The 14958-nt window shown below is 37.0% G+C and overlaps 3 protein-coding genes and 2 long non-coding RNA genes across 5 annotated transcripts in view; 4 read left to right on the top strand and 1 right to left on the bottom strand.

The window, feature by feature from the left end:
* The window catches only part of LOC113469978, a 6725-nt gene extending 5893 nt beyond the window's left edge, over nt 1–832 (bottom strand). Inside the window, exon 1 of the mRNA XM_026828078.1 lies at nt 324–832. Within this exon, the coding sequence (XP_026683879.1) occupies nt 324–619 (296 nt within the window). The 5' untranslated portion in view covers nt 620–832. The remainder of the gene's footprint in view (nt 1–323) is intronic.
* LOC103515341 (etoposide-induced protein 2.4 homolog) overlaps nt 1–9637 on the top strand; it is a 23156-nt gene extending 13519 nt beyond the window's left edge. The window contains exons 3-8 of the mRNA XM_026828076.1: nt 6289–6452; nt 7173–7428; nt 7711–7830; nt 8286–8509; nt 8997–9071; nt 9483–9637. Of these exons, the coding sequence (XP_026683877.1) occupies nt 6289–6452; nt 7173–7428; nt 7711–7830; nt 8286–8509; nt 8997–9071; nt 9483–9585 (942 nt within the window). The 3' untranslated portion in view covers nt 9586–9637. The remainder of the gene's footprint in view (nt 1–6288; nt 6453–7172; nt 7429–7710; nt 7831–8285; nt 8510–8996; nt 9072–9482) is intronic.
* LOC103515339 lies at nt 3190–4774 on the top strand. The gene is made up of 3 exons (XR_541695.3): nt 3190–3270; nt 3654–3728; nt 4296–4774. It is a non-coding gene; the product is annotated as an uncharacterized LOC103515339 (long non-coding RNA).
* A 2142-nt stretch (nt 9638–11779) lies between the features above and the next one.
* On the top strand, nt 11780–12435 carry LOC113469976. The gene is made up of 2 exons (XR_003393223.1): nt 11780–11986; nt 12234–12435. It is a non-coding gene; the product is annotated as an uncharacterized LOC113469976 (long non-coding RNA).
* Nucleotides 12436–14019: 1584 nt separating this feature from the next.
* On the top strand, nt 14020–14754 carry LOC113469977 (etoposide-induced protein 2.4 homolog; the record flags this gene model as incomplete). Its single annotated transcript, XM_026828075.1, has 2 exons — nt 14020–14192; nt 14680–14754. Coding segments are annotated over exons 1-2 (182 nt in total), but the record flags the coding sequence as incomplete, so codon positions are not given.
* Between the last annotated feature and the right edge of the window lie 204 nt (nt 14755–14958).

The raw sequence follows: 14958 nt of genomic DNA, 5'->3' as shown, positions 1-14958 counted from the left end.
AGACAGACAGACAGACGACACCGAAGCGAATACAATAGTCCGTCCCTTATACCTTTTTATTACATGTTCTCTCACACATAGGGGAAGCAACAAAAATGGAAAATTCATATTGATTGGTGATTTATGATTTATGCTTCAAATCGGTCCCACTAATTATTCATTTTGAAATTCAGTCCTAAAAATAAAATTTTGAAATATCCATTTTGAGCTCCAGCTCCAGAGGCCATCAGGGCCGAAAGTATAAATTTCATTTTTGGGTCTGAATTTTAATATAAACAATCTACTATATTCTGTGCAAAAGTTTACAGTTCCCTCTATCAAACCTCTTGGGGGGAAACTTACTGGACTTCTGTAAATCATGCTTTTCCGTTGTAATGGCAGGTGAGGGGATCTGGTACTTGTCAGATCCATCATATGGGATTGGTGCAAACACCTTATGCAGTACAATGTCATGATGTTGTGAACCCGATAGGTAACTCAGCAGATAGTTGAAGCCGAGAGAGAATAAAATACCCAACAAGAATATCGACAGCACAGGGATGGTGCTCATGTTGGTGCCAATATGGTGAGAATTACGTTGGATACACCAAGATGAAATACTCGTAGATTTGTAAACCATAGACCAACATTTTGACAACAGTAACTTAATATTTGTTTCGTTATAAACTCTGCAGCTTGACAGCGAGCATTTTCGAAGAGGAAAAAGGCAAGTTGAAAATCACAAAGAAATTTGCAGATGTAAAATTGTAAAACACAAATAATGCAAATTATCAAATTAAATATTATTCATTTTGCAAAATTTTGTCACAAAATTTCGTCAGATGTTTCTTTATCAAAATTCAAAATATCCCGCTCTATAAAGCAATGTTGCCAAACTTATCACATGTAAAGAAAGCGACGTTGCCAGATTATCTCGGGCCGCGTTTCTGCTACGCCGCGTCAACTCGACGCGACGTTCACTTTGCGTCAGGAGTGTGGGAAAATCGTGAGAGCTCAACAAACATGACATCTAGCGGAGAAGTTACAAAACAAAAAACCACAGTCTACAACCATCCTACCCTTTTATAATTATTATCAAGAAAAAGAGACGATATGAAACAATTATGTTGGCACCATATGGTTCGCTGTGTTTATGTCCAAAGCGAAATCTCATTGGTTCAGCCAAGTCACTTACCTAATCGAATAAAACTTCCGGAATTTAGGACGCGGCGTTCACTCGAAGAGAGTGAACGCCAGGAGGAGAAGTGAAATGAAAAACACGCATCAACGTGGCGCTGGAATGAACTAGTAGAGCGCGGTAACTCAAATGTAACTGCTCCATTTTTACCCCAATGCAACTGCTCTATTTAGGACGCGGCGTTCACTCGAAGAGATACGCCGCGTTGGGAGAAAAACACTCATCAACGCGAACGCGATGTGAGTCTCCCAAGTTCAAGTTCCCATCGACGCGATTGAAAAATGGGTTTGCTGTTATCTTTTTATTAATATAAGAGTAAGAGTAGACTTTTCTTGTGTTTTTTGTTGGAACTTTTGGATTTTTTGTGAACTTTAAGCATTATAGGTAAGTAGGTAATTATGTACCTAGAATTATAATCCATCACTCGTTTCAGTAAGTAACAGGTAATAATCAAAGTCTGGATTATGGAATAGGTAGGTAGATAATGAATCTCAAATCAAAGAGGACAAGGAATGGGATATTCATGCTGTCCTAAAGTTTATAACTCTCTTTAAACGGACTGGAAATTGTTATCATTGCTACCTGCTTTCATGACGTATAGAAGACTATACGTTATGCTACTTTGTTACAATACCTACACACTCACAACAAAAACTATAGTGTTTAAATAGATCAGTGTGAAACTTTCACACAAATCCATTGTCCCTAGTCCAAATTAATTTGAGGGTACCTACTTGTGCAGAAGTCACATCTGTGGAATATTGCTACCAAAGGAACTGGCACAAACGAGCAGTGACCAGTGTTATCATAGGGTTCTAGGTTAAATGCAAGAAAGAGTTTTTACAATTAGAGCAGTGATTAATGTTTCAAAAGTACAAAACAATTTTTTACTTGATGCTAATTTAGGAGTTGTATTCAAGTGAAATTTAATTCAGTCAAACATGGATGAAGGAATGAGATTGTGACGTTTCGCTGTGTTTATGTCCAAAGCGAAATCTCATTGGTTCAGCCAAGTCACTTACCTAATCGAATAAAACTTCCGGAATTTAGGACGCGGAGTTCACTCGAAGAGAGTGAACGCCAGGAGGGGAAGTGAAATGAAAAACACGCATCAACGTGGCGCTGGAATGAACTAGAGCGCGGTAACTCAAATGCAACTGCTCCATTTTTACCCCAATGTGCAACTGCTCTATTTAGGACGCGGCGTTCACTCGAAGAGATACGCCGCGTTGGGAGGGGAAATGACGACGCGATCCCATCGACGCGACATTGGATTGAAAAACGGGCCACGGACCTTTTGCTGATTGCTGTTATCTTTTTATTAATCCCTATAATTTTATTTAGGTATTTTATTATTTTTTTTTCCTCCAGCTAGAGAAGACTTTTCTTGTGTTTTTTGTTGGAACTTTTGGATTTTTTGATTTTTTTGTGAACTTTGAGCATTATAGGTAAGTAGGTAATTATATGTACCTAGAATTATAATCCATCACTCGTTTCAGTAAGTATGTAACAGGTAATTATCAAAGTCTGGATTATGGAATAGGTAGATAATGAAACTCAAATCAAAGAGGACAAGAATGGGATATTCATGCTGTCCTAAAGTTTATAACTCTCTTTAGTCTCTTTAAATAGACTGGAAATTGTTATCATTGCTACCTGCTTTCATGACGTATAGAAGACTATATGTTATGCTACTTTGTTACAATAACTACACACTCACAACAAAAACTATAGTGTTTAAATAGATCAGTGTGAAACTCTCACACAAATCCATTGTCCCTAGTCCAAATTAATTTGAGGGTACCTACTTACTTGTGCAGAAGTCACGTCTGTGGAATATTGCTACCAAAGGAACTGGCACAAACGAGCAGTGACCAGTGTTATCATAGGGTTAGGTTAAACACAAGAAAGAGTTTTTACAATTAAAGCAGTGATTAATGTTATTATAGGGTTAGGTTAAAAAATACAAAAAGGAGCTTTTCTTTTCCACAGACATGACTTCTGCATAATTACCAACACAACTTCCCCTACTTCCTTGGTTTTGGTCTGACCCTGGCTGTGCTGACTCATGTATGCTCGTCCTATGTGATAAGGTAAGATATATTGAACACAACTTCCTTGGTTTTGGTCTGACCCGGGCTGTGCTGACTCTTGTATGCTCGTCCTATGTGATAAGGTAAGGTGTGAAATAATGTGTGCCGATCCTCCACCTGTGCTTATAACCATTGGTATAAGTCCCTACTTATACGTTATACTTATCGGCTATAATAAATGCCTTCACTGCAACCTGGTTAGATCGCTTGTGACTTTGAATTCCAACAAAAAGAAATTTTTCGCTCAAGCAATTTGAGAGTTTTATTTGACGTGAGTAAGTAATGTTTTTTTTTTTTTTCAACTTGATATTAATAAATTACTTTACCAACATGGTCATTCGCGAATCTCATGTGTAATCCTGGTTTTGTATTTTATTTTCCAGTGGCTGTGTATTCTCTGTTCTGTTTCCCTTGCAAATCATTGCTGCCAATGAGGCTGATCCTGTCATTAATAAAAGGTTAGTAACTCATTCCTTTTTCATTCATTTAATAATGGAACACAGTTAGTCTAGCGTTAACGCGGTTGCTTGGTTCGATTCCCAGAGTTGACAAAAAAATGTACTATTTCCGCGAATATTCTGTTGATCTCGTGTCGACTGAGCACCTAAATGGGAAATATTTTGACTCTGATCTAATCGCCCATCTGATGAGGGACAGACTTGCTACGACACCAGTGGCGTAGCGTGGTCTAAATTCAAGTGTAGGGCGTGTAGCGCTCATGCACAGGTCTACCAAGTCCCATCACAGTACATGCCATTAATATAATATTTATGGGCACTAAAGTGAACTTTTGAGTTGTATGGCCGCCATACACGTCATACATACACGCTACGCCACTGTACGACACAGACAACATGAGTCTATTGTAGCAGTTGTTTCATTGCTGTAGTAAATATACAAAACGGCAGTGATTTTTTTTTTTAACATTAATGTAATTGTAGAGGGAGTAAAACACAATAATTTTTGTTTTAATTATTATTACATTAGTTTTATCTTCCATTCATTATCCTGCTATTGTGTTGCAGTGAATATCAACTGAAGCTATTCTCTCCCGTGATTGCCATCTCCAATGCCGTCTTCAACCACACCATCCGACCAGCTCAGGTTAAGCAACCGGCACGACGGTGATAACCTGGATGGTGACATGGACTCAAGTGCCAAGACAGTTTGTATGACCCCCGTTCTCCCCCCGCTGTACATAGTTGACTAAGGTTAGTGAAACTGGGAGGGAGAGAGAGATAGTGAATGGGTGAGAGGTGAAAAGGCTAGTGAAACAAATTGAAAGAAAGGTTAGTGAAAGGAGCGAGTTTCAGAGATACATAGATAGTAAGTGAGTTAGTGTGGGTGAGAGTGAGTGTGTGTAAGTGACTGAGTGAATGAGTTGAAAGACTAAGAGGTAGTTCGCAAACGTATAGTTCAGTTTTACCTATTTATAAATTAGGTATTGGGAATCACTGAATGGTATACATAACATAGATTCATTGCCTAACCCGACCTTCAGGGCTGTTTTCCCCTACACTTAAGCCTCGGAGTGGGCTTTTTGTGTGCGATACATAACATAAGTATAGGTTAATATTACGTTAACGGAGCTCAATTTTTTTCGTTATTATAGGTAGGTACCTATGTACCTAGTAAAATCCAAGCGTTCATTCAAAGCTATAAAATGCATGCCCATATAAAGCTCGTTAAGATGTACTCTATGTCTATATCAAATGTTTTATTTTTAAGTAATCACTGAAGCAAAAATATTTAAATAAAAAAGTCCCCTGAACAAGTTGGATTTTTTTATATATAATCTACCAGTGAATTTTCTCACAAATCTTGATTCATTATTGAATTGTTTTATAATTTTATCACGCTTTTCCTTCTCCTTTTCGCTCTTCATCTTCGTAGTTTCGTTGTTGCCTCGTAACGAAAAGTAGACTGGAAATTTTGAAAAATTGGACTGGAAAACCGGGAAAAGTCAGGGAATTTTATTTTTCCATTTTGGTAGACACCCTGAATGTCACACATCTTTGAACTCTTTCATTAGAATAAAAATTGAATTTTCGACCTTTTACAGTTATTTTTCCGGAGTTTTGACCTCAGATTTGGATTTTTCCCAACTTTTTACTTTGGAATTGACCATTTATTTATAATTTTTACCCATTTGCAACTGCTCCATTGAACCCGTGACCTAGCACTTACAGGGAAGATATGCTACCCTCTTAGCTAACTGTGCTGTTAGATTTTCTCAGCCCAACATGGGGAGGTTAAACTGTAAGTAGACATATAGTTTGTTTCCAAAGTTGGGTGCAAATGCCATAGTCCTTCATACTGGACTCTACACACAGTAATTTTGTCAGGATATGCTACCCTCTTAGCTAACTGTGCTGTTAGATTTTCTCAGCCCAACATGGGGAGGTTAAACTGTAAGTAGACATATAGTTTGTTGCCAAAGTCGGGTGCAAATGCCATAGTCCTTCATACTGGATTTCACACACGGTAATTTTGTCAGAAAAAAAAACCCCATTTCAATATATTGTAATGCCAAATTGAGGTACAAACTTTCATCACTTATAAATTGATTGTGAAATCAATCCGTTAAAAAAGAACCCTACTTACCTATTCTTCACCTTTTTACTTTCCTAATCCTATAGGAAGGAAAGTAATGTACTTAATCGAGTCAAATTTTCGATGGTCAGTTTTTAGTGGAAAAAATCCTAGTGTAGGTATTGCTTCTGAGTCATTAACTTGTTATTAAATTACTTTCATAAATTGCCACTTATACTCCCGTAGGTACTAAAGTGCATGGAAGGAAATTTGCAACAATATGAATATTATTTTCTGCAATACTAATCATAATAGGTATTAATATTAACAATAAATAGCAACCTTGGTACAAACTTTCATCACTTATAAATTGATTGTGAAATCAATCCGTTAAAAAAGAACCCTACTTACCTATTCTTCACCTTTTTACTTTACTTTTTATTTACAAATTGATAGTGTAACATTTTTTCTCCTTTTATCCTCCAGGCAATGGGCCATGCTCTATTAAAAGGCATTCTGGACAGCTTGAAAGGTATCATAATTATCTTCCGACTGGACAATAAGCTAAAGGAAAGAAGTGAGCTCAAGAGGAAGAAGAAAGAATTTGAATCTCCATCTCATCAGAAAACTCAGAGCAGTAGTGTTCCAGAGTAAGTGAAAATGAAACTTTTTTTTTTCTTCTTCTTCTTCTTTTTTTTTCTTCTTAATTACCAACTGATTTAGGATATTTTTGTTGATAATGAACTACTGAGGGATGATGATTTCTTTTAGGGAGCTCAAGAGGAAGAAGAAAGAATTTGAATCTCCATCTCATCAGAAAACTCAGAGCAGTAGTGTTCCAGAGTAAGTGAAAATGAAACCTTTTTTTTCCATTACCAACTGATCTAGGTAGGATATTTTTGTTGATCAAAAAATGAACTACTGAGGGATGATGATTTCTTTTAGGTGTGGTAGACATACCTAGGTATGTACTTGGATATCAAAACAAAAGTTAATGAAATCTGGGGGGTCCTTAAAGTTATGAAGTTTTTTCTAAAGATTTCAGGAATAGGTCACTGATATGCAAATCTAGTGTGATTCCCACTTGGCCTTTTAGGTTGTTCTTTTGTTATTGTAGTAATAACATAGCTTACACTAAGGAGTAAATATTATCTGCTTTAAAGAAAGAAAAAAAAATCCGATTGCTATTTATATCTTTAAAAACTCTTGTAGAAACAACCAGCTAGACTTCTGTCAGTACCAACTATGCTCAAGTTGTAATTATGTATTTATTATATTATGTACTTATATTGTATTGTAAACAAAATTATAAACAATAAAAAAATGAAGGTTTATCAAAAATTGAAATTGAAGTGTGTTTCATTTTCCAGGGAGAACAAAGTTTGGAAGCGCACAGTACAATGTTGTCTGCTCAACGGAGGCGTGTTCTGCGGCAGTATTCTCCTGTTTGACCACATCTTGTTGCCGTTCCTGCTCATGATCTTACGCTTGATTCTGGGCAGCTCGTCAACCTATACGCAGTTCTATTGGACTTGGATTAATCTTGTGCTAAGTTGGACGTTCAATGCTCTCTGGGTTCTGCCCTTGTTTACACTGAGCAAAGTGATCAACTCTCTGTGGTTCCAAGTAAGTTGAGAAATAATAACTTTTTTTTATATACTTAATCAGTATTGAGATGTAGGTAGGTACATCCAGGCAAGGTGTAATAACCATTATTTTCATCTCATGGTACTTACAACATGAAAAAAAGATGTACCTGGAAAGCATCTTAAATATTCTGCCAAAAGAGCCCCTCCCTTTATCCCTTACTTTTGTGAAGTTTTATTTGGATCTCTTGGAAAAGATACTCGTATTCCACAACAACCAACATTTTCTTTTGAATCATGATGATTTTCTCTTGTTTTCCAGGACATTGCAGACTCTGCCTACCGGTATACACAAGGCAGACCTCATCATTTCACTAGTTTAAGCAAACTTCTAGCCGACACTCTGTTCAGCTTACTTATTCAGTCATTATTTCTAGTCCAAGTAAGTATTTAGTAAGAAAGTATTGTTAAAAAAAGCTTTTCCCCCTTAGGATCCTCCTGAACAAGTGATTTAAGATATCTCTAATTTGAATCCTATCTTATTCCTTTTATTTTTTCTAGACTGTTTTGGAGATTTTTTCTTGTAAAGTGCTTTAACTCCAGCTGGTAGGCCATTTGCGACGTTGATCACTGTAAGAACTTAATGCTGGAGTATCTGAGGGTTGTGCTGAAATAAACTCAACAGCAAATATTAAAAATGGTGAGATAAAAGTTAGAACTTACTTGGTTCAGTTATTGACAATGCCTATTCTATTTTACTTAGTTGTAATCAATGGATACCTACTTACTTACAAGTTTTTTTTTTCCATTCTGACTGGAAGTTTCGTCTATCTTATAGCAATTTTCAAGGGAAACAATGGAAATAAATTCATTAACAGTGGCTATTCTATTCCGCAGACGATGCTAGTCAGCAAGCTGCCTCTCTACCTCCTCTCAGACAGTATAGGTCTGATACACATGTGTCTCCTGTATTCACTGTACGCGTACGAATACAAGTGGTACAATCAGGGCTGGGAGCTACACCGCAGACTTACATTCATCGAACACAACTTCCCCTACTTCCTTGGTTTTGGTCTGACCCTGGCTGTGCTGACTCATGTATGCTCGTCCTATGTGATAAGGCAAGATATATTGAAGACTTCTTCCTTGGTTTTGGTCTGACCCTGGCTGTGCTGACTCATGTATGCTCGTCCCATGTGATAAGGTAAGATATATTGAACACAACTTCCCCTACTTCCTTGGTTTTGGTCTGACCCTGGCTGTGCTGACTCATGTATGTTCGTCCTATGTGATAAGATGAGATAAGATATATTGAACACTACTTCCTTGGTTTTGGTCTGACCCTGTCTGTGCTGACTCATGTATGCTCGTCCTATGTGATAAGGTAAGGTGTGAAATAATGTGTGCCTTCACTGCAAACTGGTTAGATCGCTTGTGACTTTGAATTCCAACAAAAAGAAATTTTTCGCTCAAGCAATTTGAGAGTTTTATTTGACGTGAGTAAGTAATGTTTTTTTTTTTTTTCAACTTGATATTAATAAATTACTTTACCAACATGGTCATTCGCGAATCTCATGTGTAATCCTGGTTTTGTATTTTATTTTCCAGTGGCTGTGTATTCTCTGTTCTGTTTCCCTTGCAAATCATTGCTGCCAATGAGGCTGATCCTGTCATTAATAAAAGGTTAGTAACTCATTCCTTTTTCATTCATTTAATAATGGAACACAGTTAGTCTAGCGTTAACGCGGTTGCTTGGTTCGATTCCCAGAGTTGACAAAAAAATGTACTATTTCCGCGAATATTCTGTTGATCTCGTGTCGACTGAGCACCTAAATGGGAAATATTTTGACTCTGATCTAATCGCCCATCTGATGAGGGACAGACAGTGGGATGGACTTGCTACGACACAGACAACATGAGTCTATTGTAGCAGTTGTTTCATTGCTGTAGTAAATATACAAAACGGCAGTGATATTTTATTTTATTTTTTTAACGTTAATGTAATTGTAAAGGGAGTAAAACACAATAATTTCTGTTTTAATTATTATTACATTAGTTTCATCTTCTATTCATTATCCTGCTATTGTGTTGCAGTGAATATCAACTGAAGCTATTCTCTCCCGTGATTGCCATCTCCAATGCCGTCTTCAACCACACCATCCGACCAGCTCAGGTTAAGCAACCGGCACGACGGTGATAACCTGGATGGTGACATGGACTCAAGTGCCAAGACAGTTTGTATGACCCCCGTTCTCCCCCCGCTGTACATAGTTGACTAAGGTTAGTGAAACTGGGAGGGAGAGAGAGAGATAGTGAATGGGTGAATGAATGAGAGGTGAAAAGGTTAGTGAAACAAATTGAAAGAAAGGTTAGTGAAAGGAGCGAGTTTCAGAGAAACATAGATAGTAAGTGAGTGAGTTAGTGTGGGTGAGAGTTAGTGTGTGTAAGTGACTGAGTGAGTGAGTTGAAAGAGATGGTTCGCAAACGTATAGTTCAGTTTTACCTACGTTTTTAGTGCCAAAACACGTTTTAAGGTCCATAGAGCCTAAATCCAAAGTTTCAGCCATTGGTCCGTGTGTGTGTCTGTCTGTCTGTGTGTGTGTGTCTGTCTGTCTGTCTGTAAACAAAATATCTCGAGAACGGTAAGAGCTAGAGAGTTGAAATTTGGTATGTAGATGTCATTGACAAGGATGCGACACGAAACTTTTGGTTAGGATCGGTGCAACGGTTGGCGGCATTTTACCGCTTTTTGGCGGTTTTCGGTGTAATTTAGCAATATCTCGGGAACGGTATGAGCTAGAGACTTGAAATTTGGTACCTTTACCTACTTATAAATTAGGTATTGGGAATCACTGAATGGTATACATAACATAGATTCATTGCCTAACCCGACCTTCAGGGCTGTTTCCCCCTACAGCTAAGCCTCGGATTGGGCTATTTGTGTGCGATACATAACATAAGTATAGGTATTACGTTAATGGAGCTCAATTTTTTTTCGTTATTATAGGTATGGTACCTATGTACCTAGTAAAATCTAAGCGTTCATACAAAGCTATAAAATGCATGCCCATACAAAGCTCGTTAAGATGTACTCTATATCAAATGTTTTATTTTTAAGTAATCACTGAACTTTCACTGAAGCAAAAATATTTAAATAAAAAAGTACCCTGAACAAGTTGGATTTTTTTTTTATATAATCTACCAGTGAATTTTCTCACAAATCTTGATTCGTTATTGAATTGTTTTATAATTTTATCACGCTTTTCCTTTTCGCTCTTCATCTTCGTAGTTTCGTTGTTGCCTCGTAACGAAATTGAAAAAATCCTAGTGTAGGTATTGCTTCTGAGTCATTAACTTGTTATTAAATTACTTTCATAAATTGCCACTTATACTCCCGTAGGTAGGTACTAAAGTGCGTGGAAGGAAATTTGCAACAATATAAATATTATTTTCTGCAATACTAATCATAATAGGTATTAATATTAACAATTAATAGCAACCGCATGGCCTACTAACACCATTTCAAGGAAAGTGGGTCACACACTATTATGTACACTGGAGAGCAATAAATTCGGGACACCCCTATTTTTTGGTTTTTCTCAAACTTCTGCTCAGTGTTCAATTTTTTCGGTAAAACCATTATGAATGTTTTTTGCTGTAAAGTTTAAAACTTATTCCACAAGACCGCATACCTACATACCCTGTGAGTAAAAAAAGAAAAAGGAAGGACGGACTAAAAATGAAAAACAGTTATCAGATTTATGCTGAAAATGCATGTTTCTGGAGATAAATGTTGGTGTAACTTTTTTTCTCCTCAATATTTTTTCACCATTTTTGAACCAGGTGCTTTAGAATAGAACACAGAACATTAATTTACTATTGGTAAAAATTAGAAAAAAATTCTGGACCCTAGCCGGAACTTTTTTTAAGTCCATTTTTGCCCTATAAAAACTAATGGTAAAAAAAAGGAACGATCTTTCAAAAGTTCCGACTAGGGTCCAGAAATTTTTCTAATTTTTACCAATAGTAAATTAATGTTCTGTGTTCTTTTCTAAAGCACCTGGTTCAAAAGTGGTTAGATGCTTCTTATTTTACTCTGCTTGTACAAAGGTCGCGAGTTCGATCTCTCTAAACTGGCGTGATTATTTTTCATATTATTTCACTAGTTGTTTAGTGAACTATCTATAGAATTCATCCAAAAGGACCTCTACAGGACCCACAAGGGCCGATTAGGCTGAAAATCCTTTCTTAATTTCTTTAAATCTTTAATATTCCCTTCCTCTTTCTCTATCTCTCTCCTCTCTCTTTCTCTCTCTCTCTCCCTCTCTCTCTCCCTCTCCCTCCCTCCCTCCCCTTCTTTTGCCCTCTCCCCTTCTCCCTAGGTATTTTTTTAGCTAGATTCCCTTAAGAATAGAATAGAATATACCTTGTTTAATTATTATACTACCAGCATAGGACTGAAAAGTCCCCTTACTCTCGCAGTCTAAACAAGGTCTTATATATTTTTTGTTTCTACTTAGGGGATGTTTCAAGTTGTTTATTACTATATTAGTTAAGTAATAATTGTAGTGAGAGTAGGTTTTTGTTTCTACTTAGGGGTGGTTAATCTCTCTCTCTCTCTCTCTCTCTCTCTCTCTCTCTCTCTCTCTCTCTCTCTCTCTCTCTCTCCTCCCTCTCTCTCCCTCCCCTTCTTTTGCCCTCTCCCCTTCTCTCTAGGTATTTTTTTTAGCTAAATTCCCTTAAGAATAGAATATACCTTGTTTATACTACCAGCATAGGACTGAAAAGTCCCCTTTCTCTCGCAGTCTAAACAAGGTCTTATATATTTTTTTTTTCTACATAGAGGATGTTTCAAGTTGTTTATTACTATATTAGTTAAGTAATAATTGTAGTGAGAGTAGGTATTAGTACTTAGAAAAGGGTGGTTAATTTTGTAACATATTTATTGTTCTGCTGTAAAGTTTGTTAGAGCTATTGATTTATATTTTTGTATGCATATCAGTGTGGGGTATAAAATAATGTTGAAAAAGTATTTTGTAAATTGGCTATTTTTATTTTATTTTTATATTTAAAAAAAAATACAATTTTCTCTTTGTTTTTGGACTGTTTTTGCAAAAGTTTGCTATTTTTTCATATTGATTCATGCCTACTTAGGTAGAGGTACCATTAAGATATTATTGTTAACAGAACAATTCCGTTAGTAGATGTTGCTGGAGTCATAAACGAAAGGACTGTGGTTTGAAGCCCAGTTGTGACATAAAATACGTAACTGAGTCAGGAGAAGGGCTTTCAAATAAGATTTATGTGGGTGGTTCTGGTTCAGCAACCTTCGTTTTCGTCCCTAACAGCCTGTTAGCTTACCAGCCCCGTTAAGCCTATACAAATCAAATAGAAAACAAACTGTAGGCTTAGCAGGCCTTCTAGGGACTGAAAAAATATTGTTGAAATCCACCCTTAGTCTAAACAATTTACTCTTTTCTTAGGTTGTATGGAAGACAAAATTACACATTTCAGTGGCCTATTTTACAAAGGACGTCCAGAATTTCGCAATTTTTACTTTGCGCAAAGAAAACATTGACGAAAGGCGAGACGCAAGACACACACCTAGGTCTCAGGCTGGTTTACTATTAGAATGTGATTGCCGTTAAAGTTCAAAAGGTCAATGACCTGAAATGGTGTCCTATGCATATCAGTGTGGGGTATAAAATAATGTTGAAAAAGTATTTTGTAAATTGGCTATTTTTATTTTATTTTTATATTTAAAAAAAATACAATTTTCTCTTTGTTTTTGGACTGTTTTTGCAAAAGTTTGCTATTTTTTTTCATATTGATTCATGCCTACTTAGGTAGAGGTACCATTAAGACATTATTGTTAACAGAACAATTCCGTTAGTAGATGTTGCTGGAGTCATAAACGAAGGGACTGTGGTTTGAAGCCTAGTAGTGACATAAAATACGTAACTGAGTCAGGAGAACGGCTTTTAAATAAGATTTATGTGGGTGGTTCATCAACCTTCTTTTTCGTCCGTAACAGCCTGCTAGCTTACCAGCCCCGTTAAGCCTATACAAATCAAATGGAAAACAAACTGTTGGCTTAGCAGGCCTTCTAGGGACTGAAAAAATATTGTTGAAATCCACCCTTAGTCTAAAAATTTTTATTTCTTTTCTTAGGTTGTATAGAAGACAAAATTACACATTTCAGTGGCCTATTTTACAAAGGACGTACAGAATTTCGCAATTTTTATTTTGCGCATAGGAAACATTGACGAAAGGCGAGACGCGAGACACACACCTAGGTCTCAGGCTGGTTTACTATTAGAATGTGATTGCCGTTAAAGTTTTAAAGGTCAATGACCTGAAATGGTGTCAGTAGAACCAAGACTACTGTTATGTACTGGGTTAGGCTTGGTAGGACTGTGAAAAAAGAAAAGCAAACCGAGAACAACCCTAATCTGTTTGGGATAATTTTCGCCTCATTTTGTCAAAATCTACCCTGTACACACCCCATCAGAGTAGCCAAACCCTAACCAGCCTGACTAGCTGGAGGTTACAAAGGGTTTATCATTAGACTTCTTCCTTGGTTTTGGTCTGACCCTGGCTGTGCTGACTCATGTATGCTCGTCCTATGTGATAAGGCAAGATATATTGAAGACTACTTCCTTGGTTTTGGTCTGACCCTGGCTGTGCTGACTCATGTATGCTCGTCCCATGTGATAAGGTAAGATATTATATTGAATACTACTTCCTTGGTTTTGGTCTGACCCTGGCTGTGCTGACTCATGTATGCTCGTCCTATGTGATAAGGCAAGATATATTGAAGACTTCTTCCTTGGTTTTGGTCTGACCCTGGCTGTGCTGACTCATGTATGCTCGTCCCATGTGATAAGGTAAGATATATTGAACACAACTTCCCCTACTTCCTTGGTTTTGGTCTGACCCTGGCTGTGCTGACTCATGTATGTTCGTCCTATGTGATAAGATGAGATAAGATATATTGAACACTACTTCCTTGGTTTTGGTCTGACCCTGTCTGTGCTGACTCATGTATGCTCGTCCTATGTGATAAGGTAAGGTGTGAAATAATGTGTGCCTTCACTGCAAACTGGTTAGATCGCTTGTGACTTTGAATTCCAACAAAAAGAAATTTTTCGCTCAAGCAATTTGAGAGTTTTATTTGACGTGAGTAAGTAATGTTTTTTTTTTTTTTCAACTTGATATTAATAAATTACTTTACCAACATGGTCATTCGCGAATCTCATGTGTAATCCTGGTTTTGTATTTTATTTTCCAGTGGCTGTGTATTCTCTGTTCTGTTTCCCTTGCAAATCATTGCTGCCAATGAGGCTGATCCTGTCATTAATAAAAGGTTAGTAACTCATTCCTTTTTCATTCATTTAATAATGGAACACAGTTAGTCTAGCGTTAACGCGGTTGCTTGGTTCGATTCCCAGAGTTGACAAAAAAATGTACTATTTCCGCGAATATTCTGTTGATCTCGTGTCGACTGAGCACCTAAATGGGAAATATTTTGACTCTGATCTAATCGCCCATCTGATGAGGGACAGACAGT

Source organism: Diaphorina citri, unplaced genomic scaffold (genome assembly GCF_000475195.1).
Source record: "Diaphorina citri unplaced genomic scaffold, Diaci psyllid genome assembly version 1.1 scaffold1324, whole genome shotgun sequence".
In the NCBI taxonomy this organism is placed as follows: domain Eukaryota; kingdom Metazoa; phylum Arthropoda; class Insecta; order Hemiptera; family Psyllidae; genus Diaphorina; species Diaphorina citri.
The sequence above is the reverse complement of the archived record's forward strand: the minus strand, read 5'-3'. Positions and strand labels throughout refer to the sequence as shown.